We start from the raw sequence: 12,059 nt of genomic DNA on the forward strand, positions 1-12,059 counted from the left end.
AGACACATATGTCATCAGTGATGTAATATCTGACGTCATCAGCAGTGGATTGCGGTCGCGTGAGTTATAGTTCCCTTTACTAACTATAACGGGGGAATTTCATTGGTTTTTTACGAGGGAAATGTCCAGCTAACTATAACATGTGTGAAACCTATGGTTTTTTAAGTGAATTTGCAAGGTTTTTTAAATGCTAATTCCTAACTATAACGTGTGTGAAACCTATGGTTTTTTCAGTGAATTTGTACGGTTTTTTAAATGCTAAGTTATGTATTTATTATTGAATGATTTTTTTTTTAAGGCTTTTCACCTTGCGCGTACAGTGCGCGCAGGGTGCGCTTCGCGCACCGTGCGCACTCTGTGGGCGCGCGGTGCGCTTTGCGCACCGCATGCCCACGTTACGCCATTCGCGTAATTTTCACGTTTCTACCCGTGCGCGCACGGTAAGCGCACTCCGCGTTTTTTCGTAAAAATATTAAAAACATTTATGGCCCTTGGGGGTCCTTTGGGGACCCCCTGACAATGGCTAGGGGGTCAGGAACTGTCCACCCTGCCCCCTTTTCATGTTCTCCACCTTTATTTTTCACCTCCCTCGGACTGCGAGAGACAAAATGGCGGCCGACACTTCCTGGTTTCGACCGATTCGAATGTTTACTAAGATCTAACAACCAATCAGAATTGCGCTCGTGCACGGCAGGGTGCGCTTACCGTACGCGCACACGGTGCGCGCCTATAGATATATATATGCTTTTAAATGCTATTTTCTCAGAAAATACTGAACAGATTTACACCAGACCTGCAAAAGGCACATCCCTGACCTGAGGACTACCTCTCTGCCAAATTTCAAGGTTTTCTGTTCAGCCGTTCGGGCTGTAGCGCGGACTAAAGGTCCTATGGGAAAATGCATGGGGAAAACGCGTTTTGGGACCCCCCCTTTTTCTCAGCCCTCGCTTGACGAATCCCCCCGAGACTTTCAGGGAAGGAGCGGAGCGGAGCGCCCCACCTATTTTGAAAATTTCGCGAGGATTCGTCAATCGACGCAAAAGTTATTCCAAATAGAATGTTGCGGATTTCCTATGGAAACACGGTCCTAACTATAACTATCTACTGGCGACCGCCAGTAGATAATTAATATATATATATATATATATTTACAGGAGATAAAGGAGACTGTGAGCTGACAGAGAATATATATATATATATATGTATATATATATATATATATCTATCCAGGACGGATCCCTTTGTGACGCGGGCGCTCAAAGCCAATCACTAGCTACATGGGTTAGCAGACAAACAACTTTCATGTCAAAAACCGGGTAAGGAGCTCATCTTAACTTTTCCGTTTCTCTCAAACTTCATGTCTGTCCGTGACTGCACATTGTCAATTGCATGTGAGCGAGTACAAAGCGCACCTGTCAAATTGTGAATCACACATAATTGTGTCCCACTAATACTGCGCAATTACTCACCGGAGACGCTAGATACTGATACTACACTCAGGAAGCATAACTCCAGGTACAAGTTAAGCGCGCAGCAAGGGACTCTGGGACTCGTAGTTAGGAAAGGCTCAGAACAAACAAAATCCAGCTTGCCATGGAAAGCAGAGAAGCGAAGCGCATAGCGGACATGCCGAATCTATTCACATCCCTACCACAACCACGCACAGAAAGGGGTGAAATAACAGTAACAAACACAAATAAAGATAAATTAAGACATTGGGAAAGACTCTCAAAAAAAGAAATAAATAAATGGTGGGAATTGTTAACACTACAGAAGTATGTAGAAGTAAAAAGAATTCCACGAGGGTTACGCCTGACACTAATGCCAAGCCACCAAGACACAAGCGGAGAACTTCTCCAAGAATGGGGCGAACATCTCCTGGAATCCTCAACTGGCCTGATCATTATTCTAATCAAACATATTGACAAAACCCTCAAAGCGATAAGAGAAGAACTACAAAATGTGGAAGAAGAAATTGGGAAATTAACCCTAACGGAAGAACAACAGAAACTTAAATCAGATATCCTAAAAAACTTGGACAAACATGAGGAGAGAGTAAAGTTCAGAAAACAGGTCAAATTTCAACGTGATAAAGCAGATTTTGAGGAAGGCAGAATATTCACCTTCAACAAGCAATATGAAGGGAGAAAGAAAAAGTCACAAGCGGAAGCAAATACCCAAGATACATCTAGCTTCGACTCCTTATCAAGCGCAGACATAAGTGAAGGTGAAACGAATACGCCCCCAACCACAGAAACTGGAAAAAAGACCAATTTTTTTAATGGAGATGCGCTTGGCTCTGGCACAACAAAACGTCAAGAAACAAACCAAAAGAGGCAGAGGAAGGGGTTGGAACCGAGGAGGAAGAGGAAAACCCGAAGAGGCCAGAGAGGACAGGGGAGAACCAAAAACCAATGTATGGTCGAGAGACAGGATGAGACCATTACGGAAATAATAGACAAAGAGGTTAACACCAAAGAATTGAGCATCATAAATCTATCCTCACGCACTATGACCCCTTTACAAAATGAAGTTTTGAAAAAAGGTCTAAATTTCTGCCCAACATCCCATCTAAACATAGCAGAAACGAGAATAGACTTATACAAGTATATCAGAAAGCTAAAATTGGCAAAAATCTATGCGGAAAACCGCAAAGTAACTGATCCAAAAAGCATTTACCAAACACAAAATCCCTTGTTGGCAGAAGACATACAAGGAATAGAAACACTCATCACGATCTCGACAACCTCAGCCTCCCAAGAAACAGAAGCTTTATCAGATTTGCGCCAAATACTACCGAAGGAAGGAGCAAGTGAAAGTGGATTAAAATTGAAGTCCAAATTTAATCCAATCCTACCTCCAGGCAACAAGATAGACCTCTTCCATGAGACCATAGTGGAAGAATTATATAGAATGACACCAAATACAAACGAAAGCAATCTCAACATAAAACAAAAGGAGATTCTAAAAAACCTACAAAATGATCAGCTGATCGAAATCAAACCGGCAGATAAAGGCGGTAACATCGTCATCCTAAATAAAACTGAATATGTGGAGGAAGTCCAGAGGCAACTATCGGATGCAGAATGTTACACACTACTACACAAAGATCCGACAACAGAATTACAGGACAAACTAAATAAATTACTCCTTGTCTGGCATGAAAAGGGTTTAATCGACAAAGATGAACAGAAATATCTGGACAAAAAACACCCCACACTACCCACCTTCTACTGTCTCCCAAAGATACACAAGAACAAAGAGAAACCACCAGGCAGACCCATAGTCTCTGCAAATAATTCCTTACTGGAACCCATCTCCAATTATATCGACCATTTTCTGTCACCCTTAGTGAAAGAACTAACATCTTACTTAAAAGATACAACAGATCTACTTATAAAATTGGAGAAAGTACAATGGAAACCAGGCTACAAACTAATCACAATGGATGTGATATCGTTATATACAAATATCGAACACTCCATAGGTACAACAGCCTGTAAACACTATCTGGGTTAACGAAACATCAAATACAGAGAACACAATGAAATGCTAAACGAAATGATCTCATTATGCCTCAATAACAATATTTTTCTGTTCAACAAACAGATCTATAAACAAATCCGAGGATGTGCAATGGGATTTTCATTCTCACCAAACTATGCAAACCTCACAATGGGGTGGTTTGAGCAAAACTCAGCCTGGAACACACAAAACTACGAATGGAAAAATAAGATCGTACTATGGCTGAGATTCATTGATGATCTCTTAATAATCTGGAATGGAACAGAGGAAGATTTTACTAGATACTTTGAAAGACTGAACAACTCCCCCACAAATCTAAAATTCACATATGAAATAAGTAAAGAAAAAGTAACATTCTTGGACACTGAGATTTACATAGAAAATAATGTGATCCAAACCACCTTACACAGAAAAAGTACAGCGACAAATGCAATACTACATGGGGAAAGCTTCCATGACACAAATCTCAAATGGAGCATCCCCTATGGGGAATTCCTGAGATTGAAACGGAATTGCTCGAAAACTCAAGACTTCATTAAAAACAGTGAGATCACCAGCAATCGCTTTCTAGCACGCAAATACCCCAAAAAAGTGGTCACAAAATGCTTGGACAGAGTAGTGAACCAAGACAGAAACACGATCCTTCATCAAGAAAAAGCAAAAGGAAAAAATCAGATTAATAAGTACGCACAGTGCAGAAAATAAAAAACTGAACAAAATCATCAGAAAACAATGGGGTATCTTACGAATGGACACAACACTATCAGAGATCATAGGAGACCATCCTGAAATCACATATAGAAGAGCGAGCAACATCGGGGACTATATTGTCCATAGCCACTTCCAAGACACAAAGAAATACACATGGCTACAGAGGGAAGGATTCTGGCCGTGTAAACAGTGCAAAGTTTGCAAAATCGCCACACCTCTGAAAGAAGTTCAAATCCAGAAAGGCAAGACTTGGAAGATAAGGCAACACCTCACATGTAAGAGCTCATATGTGATCTACATGATCGAATGCCCGTGCCACAAAAGATATATAGGCAGCACCATCTTTGAAGTCAAAAAACGCATTTTGGAACATATGCGTGCTACAATTCACAAAGATCGAACCAATGCAGTCGCTAAACACATGGAAAGACATCACAACAGCGACTGGGAAACCCTACGATTCTGGGCTCTGGAACAAATTCCAGCTTCTGAAAGAGGAGGAGACCGTCTAAAAAACCTACGACGGAAAGAATCGAAACACATCCTCACGTTCAGAACTCTAGACCCAAGGGGTCTGAATCAAAATGAAGAATTGTACACTCATCTGTAAATCACTGGACCGTGACTGTGTTTACCAAGGAACAACAAGAGAACTCATAAAAATGAGAAACCTTTCCACTCCCAAGAGGTACAAAACAAAAAGAAAAATTGTACGACTATTGGACTGTCACCCCTGATATATGACTCGAAAAGCAAAGCTCACCAGAGAGCCAAGCACTCACAAAATTAATAATCTTTCCCTCCACAAGAAATTACGAGGATGGAAAAGGAATAACTTGGAAAGACTGTGAAAATGCTCACCAGAGAGCAAAGAAAGTAGTCATAATATGTTAACAGGCACCATGAACTAACTAGAGTCCATCATGAGTCCGCAAAGGCAAAGTTACACTTTCATTTATGAAAGAGCACTGTTATATATAAAAAGAAAAAATTAAAAAAAAAAAATTCTTCACTGTATAAAAACTACACTAACCACAATGCAACTGTTTAAAAATGAACAGGAAGTGCTTGCATGTTAAACATAAAAGAGAGACATGCCATGTAACCCTATCCCGTGATCAAGCCTTCTTGCAGAGGCGAAACGCGTTGGGTTTGGCAAAAATAAAAGCCTTTCCATAACAACAACTACGAGTGAGTGCAATCCTTTCTCAGTCCAAAGAATCAAGGAACTAAGAATTTTATATATATATAACTTCAGGCAAGAGTATTTATTCGACCATTTCTCAGCAAACCATGACGCGTTTCGGGCTCAAAAGCCCTTGTTCACATGCGGAGACAAGTTGCACTGAAAGATTTTTTATATGCGCTGCAAAGTGTACACCCACTTCCTGATCACGTGCTACTAGACCAGGAAAAAAGACTTCGTGTGATACATTGAAAAACAGTGGAATCAAATTGCACGCTGATTATAGAAAACGTAATACAAATGTAAAATACGTATAGTTGGTAATTCATGCAATCTGAAATACGGAAATGTAATGATAAACATTGTCATAGGCAGCCAGCATAAAGCATATACACGAGACTGAACTTGTTCAAGTATGAGAGTGTTGATATAACAGGATAAATCCTTATTAAACATCCAACTGACAAGAAAAGTAAAAACAATGCCATAAAAAACATATACCGTATAATATCATCATATAAGGACACTCAAAATCTGTACCAATACAAAAAGGTGCATAGCAGCATTTTCAATAATTGTGCAAAATCGTGCGGAATGTGCAAAATATTCGGGAATATGTGCAAATATAACAAGACAAAACAGTAAGATTAAAATAGGAATGAATAAATATTAATAACAATAAAAGATACAGTCCTGATAGTTATTGTTAAAATCATATAAATTTCATTTCTAAGATTCCATCATCTTACTGAAGAGTGCTGATAAGTCATAGAATAATGTGTATTATATATATGACAAAAGAGGTATAGGGAAAAATTATGCACTGTGACCAGATAGCTAAAGTGCGTAGTGCAAGAGATAACCACCCAAGAAGATATGTAATGCACAAAGCACAAAGTAAGAAATAAAAATAGATATCAAAATATATAAATGTATGTACAGAAATATATATGTGTGTGTGTTTACACAGACGAGGCTCATTATAAAAGGGATGGAATGAAACAAGGAGATTACTGAGGTATATATAGGTGTGTATACACATGTGTAATCTCTCAAAGGTTAAGTCATTAAATCAAGACATCATTAAACAAAGTTATGCATGTCCTCAGTATTGTTAAGGCCATTTGGCCACTTGCTGTCAATCTCTAAGATCTTACGAGTTTCCAACTGCCTTAATAAAAGTTCCCTATTGCCGCCCCTTCGGGGTTTAGGAATAGCTGCTATTACATAATATTTAAGGCAGTTGACATCATTGTTGTGCATTGAATTGAAATGGCGTGCCACCGGATACGCAGGGTCATTGTGTAAGATGGCTCTCAAATGTTGTAAAATCCTAACATGCACCTGCAGCTTCGTACTACGAATGTAATTAAGGCCGCAGGTGCATGTCAGGATATACACAGCAAAGTCGGTTATACAGGAGAAGCTCCCTGTGAATTGTACACTCATCTGTAAATCACTGGACCGTGACTGTGTTTACCAAGGAACAACAAGAGAACTCATAAAAATGAGAAACCTTTCCACTCCCAAGAGGTACAAAACAAAAAGAAAAATTGTACGACTATTGGACTGTCACCCCTGATATATGACTCGAAAAGCAAAGCTCACCAGAGAGCCAAGCACTCACAAAATTAATAATCTTTCCCTCCACAAGAAATTACGAGGATGGAAAAGGAATAACTTGGAAAGACTATGAAAATGCTCACCAGAGAGCAAAGAAAGTAGTCATAATATGTTAACAGGCACCATGAACTAACTAGAGTCCATCATGAGTCCGCAAACGCAAAGGCAAAGTTACACTTTCATTTATGAAAGAGCACTGTTATATATAAAAAGAAAAAAAAATTTAAAAAAATTTCTTCACTGTATAAAAACTACACTAACCACAATGCAACTGTTTAAAAATGAACAGGAAGTGCTTGCATGTTAAACATAAAAGAGAGACATGCCATGTAACCCTATCCCGTGATCAAGCCTTCTTGCAGAGGCGAAACGCGTTGGGTTTGGCAAGAATAAAAGCCTTTCCATAACAACAACTACGAGTGAGTGCAATCCTTTCTCAGTCCAAAGAATCAAGGAACTAAGAATTTGTTTGAGATATATATATATATATATATATATATATATATATATATATAGGATTAGATGTTTGTCTACAGAAAGGCTATGTGTAAGAAAGGATAGCACAGATGATAAGTAACTGATTTTTTTTCTACACATGCTTTTCTTGAGAGAGACTATTTCGTCTGCAGCAGGGTATTAACTGGGATACATGGCTTCCAGTTGTACGTCTCATGGCATTCCCATCTGCTGATCCTAGATGCATAATGATATCCTAGGTTGCCACCAGGGTACCATCAATGAAAATATTATGACTGGGAAATGTGTGCAGTATACTAATTGAGTTTGAAAAAAAATACAGTGAATAATAAGTACCTTGCTTATGTTTTCGTTTCTGACAGGGTGAAGAAGGAGATCAGACTGCCGCAATGGCCATTGCAAACCCTGAGCGATTTGTGCTTAAACCTCAGCGGGAAGGAGGAGGTATGTTACCAAAACTTTCTCCCTTGAGTGTATATCAGGGCATGTAGTTTGTGTCCGAAACTACTAGCCTAAATGTTGTGGAAGGAATTCCTAGCCTTGCCTACCTATCAGTTGGAGATAACATCTGAACAGATTAATACAACCAAATGAATTGAGGTGCTCATTTAATGACTAGTACACTTGCATGTTTTAGGCAGAGGTGGCTTTTGGACTGAGCATGGCCACTATCGTGAGGATTCACGAAAGGTAGGTGCCTCATAGTTCTCATGGCTTTTTGCTGCAGTGGAGCTGCGGCCGTGTTGCTGGAGCTAGCTCCATACAATGCATTTTCCCCTTTCAGAGCCTGATTACTGGGGATTTGTTCCACTGGTGGTTAGGAAGATGTGGATGCATGTTTGAAGCCTGGTTTCAGCTTAGGATGTGACTGTCCCAAAGTTCTCCAGTGGTCTGGGTGGCTGCAGTCGACAAAGAGCATCTGTAAATGAGATCCTGCATCTGCTGCAGTCCCCACCTGTCTTATCTCCCATTGTTTGATGGCCTCTGTTAACTGTGAATAGTGAGCCTCAAGAATAGTCCCTTGTCTAAGGAGCTGTGAGGGGTGGTCAACTGGTGGCTTGTGCTGCAGCATTGGTGAGGCAAGGGGCTGGTGCCTTGAGGAAAGGAACAGAAGCTCCATTGAAATTTGAGGTGCACTGGGACTGGTAGATGAACAGGTCAGCCATCACTGCGGCGTAGCTGGCTGCCCCTGATTCTACTTTTAAATGTCTGTTCTGCTATACATGTAAAGTTTTACAGTGCTCATTGTCTTTTTGTTTCACCTCCACCCTGCAGTTGAGAGGGTCACAGAAGAATAGCAATTTTGGAGTGGTAGGTGTCTTGTCCTATTGGAGTTAATCACTGTTGCACGCATCCTGATTTAATTACATCGCCCTTTCTTCCACTTTGAGATCTGTGCCACCCCCAAGCACTTCAGCCTCCATCAGGAAATCATTCCAACCACCTCCCCCTTTGGATTGATTTCACGGGCATGTTCTTCAGGTTTAAGCCAACATTGTCTTCAGGGAGAACGTCCGCTCAAAAGCTCATCACCACGCAGTCCTAATGAAATTGGCTTCCACACAGCCCTCTGGGACTTTTCTAATACCTCCTGTCTTGTAGATATGCTACAGTGGCTTGTCGGTGGAACAGCGGAGTCCTGAGCTTCCAGCAGTATGACTTCACCGGGTGCTTATGCCTTGTGATCAACCTTCCAGTCCCTAAACACGGTCGTGTTGGTATTAGGCTCCAGCATGTTGTTTCCAGTGGCAGAGGCAGGATTTTGAGCCAGGCTAGGCGAAAAGCTCCTTTAATTGCACCATGTCCAGTAACCACTGTTGAACAGGAAGGTGATATGAAAGATAGCCTTTCACAGTGGCAGCAGGAGAAGTCTGGCAGTGGTGAGGCATAAATCCTTAGTACAAATCTGTAAAAATGTGGTAAATGGTACATTTCAGAGCATAATTTCTACATCTGTTGGATAAAGAGCCATTGGTTCTGAAATAGCAACCGTGCAATAGTGCAGTACATTGTTTTGTGACTCAGACAAGCTTGACTATCACCCAGGGTACTAGGGATTAATACAAGACAACGTGAACCTTTGTGACACAACTGTGCATGGTTCTGCAAAATTTCACCAAGAATTATAAAAACACAAGTGCTATTAGAGGCAGTGAAAAAACTGGGTATGCAATTTCACATGGGCTATTAGAATTTAAAATATATATTGCATCTCCCTTAGCATGTATCCCTAGTCAGTGTTTTCAGCTCCTGGCTCTCCATGACACCATTTATAGGCATATCATAGGGGATGCACTTACTGTCTTCTTTGATGTAAATGCGGGTTCTGCTAATAGTAACCTTATATTTAGTAGGCATTCAAGGTTTGTGTAAGGGGCCACCTGCATGAGTACTTCCGCTGGGGTCCCTAAAGCGCTTCTTACACAGTTAAGCTCTCTTGAAGCACAGCTGAAACAATTGGAAGGCACTTTTGCTGGCATTTGCTCCTAGGATACCATCCTCTTACATAGGCACAGTCAGCATATGGAGATCCACACTAGACTCAGCTCACATGATTGAAAGCAATATGTTGCTTTACAGCATTCTGAGAGCAACAGATCCAGGCAACTAATCTCTGTTCACTTTTCCATGGATTGAACTCAATACACACGCATGAAAAATATGCAACAACAACAAGGTTATGGAAGGAATGCTTGAATTAATCTCCGATACTAGCACACGCTCTGCGCCTCATTCCAGTCGTTCTTTTTTTGTCCTCCATGCCACTCTAGGCAAAGGTCCGTCTTGTGCATATCAGTACTGTTGGACATGGCCCTTCTTGGGGGAACGTTTTGCTTTTTGTCCTCTTGGTTTTTGCTAAATCCTGACCTTAGAACTCTGGACACTTTCTCACTGTACTGCAGCGGTAAAGTTAGTACGCCCTTCCTACACATGCCAGAATAGGGTGTGTACTTGATTGCGTTAGGTGTCATACCTGTGAAAAGATACGCCACATACCCAGGGCGGGTACTGCACTGACTAGTAGTGGGAAGGCGCACTGATTGTACCACTCACCAGGATAGCCTGTCAAACATGTCTCATGCTCAGTTTTCCCTTTCTCACTTAGTAGCCAACCCTGAGGGAGACTTTCACTACCGCCAGAGCAGCCCTAGGGTAAATCTTGAGAAGTGGAGCTCGGGGTAGGTGAACACGCTAGGTACATCTGCGTGTTCACTGTCTGGGTAGAGATGAACCCCCATGTGGATTTTCTCTTCCTAGGGGGTCATCTATCCCCCCCTACCCATTGGACACCTCTCGGGTGTGGCTGATTCTCTTATTTTGGCATTAGGGCCCGGGCACTTTCCTACTGTAAATGCAGTGTGAAAGTGTGCCCGCCCTTCCTACAAATGCAAAAAGAACTACCCGTCCCACTCGGGGTGACAAATGCAAAAAAAACTATTGATGGACAGAATGCAGAACAATGTCATACATTCACCCCAGTACAGAGATCTGGGCCTAAATCCATTGTTTTTTTGCTCACAGGCACAGGGTCAAGACTGATTTGCATATGGCTGGGTTCAAACTGGAGCGGCATGGTGAGCAAAAAAAACGATGGATTTAGGCCCAAGTCTCTGTACTGGGATGAATGTATGACATTGTTCTGCATTCTGTCCATAAACTGTTGTTTTTGCATTCGCCCTTCCTACACACGGTAGGAAGTGGTGCTTACCTGTAGGTCTAAATATAGGTCAGGTCTGTCATTGCAGGCCTGTGTGTGCGTACTCGCAAGTATGGTGGTTGTAAACCGTTGTCCAGCCTGCCATTGCAGGATGGTGTGCCCACCTGCACCTATGAGATTTAAAACCTGTGGCCCGCCTGCCTTTGAAGGCTGGTCTGCAAACTTGTACCACTAATGTTTCTAAACATAGGTTAGGTCTGCCATTGAAGGCCTCTGTGTGTGTGCACTTGCACCTAGAATGTTTTAAAACATGTGGTCGGCCTGCAATTGCAGGCCAGAGTGCGCACTTGCACCAGTGGTGTTTCTAGATATGTGTCCAGCCTGCCATTGTATGTCTTGGTGTGCACATGTGCTTCGGCTCACGCAGGCCTTTTTAAAACCCTAGCCATCCTAAGAAGACCTTTCACTACCACTAGATCGCCCCAAGGGTAAGTCTTAAGGGGTGAGCGAGTGGTAAGTGAAAGGCATGGCAGGTACACACGTATAATCCCTGCACAGGTAGTGAGGAATACTCATATGTGTTTCCACTACCTATGAGGTTTGCTCTTCCCACATGAGGAAATGGTGAAATTACTTCAAGCTGCAATAGTGGATTGCAGTTGAGTAGCCTCATAATGTTTTCTATCATTGGATTCTCAGTGACAAACCCTTTCTAGTGGTATAGGTGGTTTTGTCATGATTAGCGTAGAAATGCCACTGCTAGACATTGGGTATTTTTCAGCTCTAAAACTCTTTGTGTACCTTGGTGCTTGGCTCCAGTTCACACTGGAGGCTGGGGGAGCACATCGGGGCATTCCCCAGCGACAGCTATAAAACATT

The 12,059-nt window shown here is 41.6% G+C and overlaps 1 protein-coding gene across 5 annotated transcripts in view; it reads left to right on the forward strand.

The window, feature by feature from the left end:
* The window catches only part of GSS (glutathione synthetase), a 651,892-nt gene that overhangs the window by 554,832 nt on the left and 85,001 nt on the right, over positions 1 to 12,059 (forward strand). For all 5 annotated transcript variants that reach the window (XM_085619008.1, XM_085619005.1, XM_085619007.1 and 2 more), the window contains one exon: positions 7,885 to 7,966. In XM_085619008.1, coding sequence (XP_085475134.1) covers positions 7,885 to 7,966 — 82 coding nt within the window. The remainder of the gene's footprint in view (positions 1 to 7,884; positions 7,967 to 12,059) is intronic.

This window comes from Triturus cristatus, chromosome 7 (assembly GCF_964204655.1).
Source record: "Triturus cristatus chromosome 7, aTriCri1.1, whole genome shotgun sequence".
Lineage (NCBI taxonomy): Eukaryota > Metazoa > Chordata > Amphibia > Caudata > Salamandridae > Triturus > Triturus cristatus.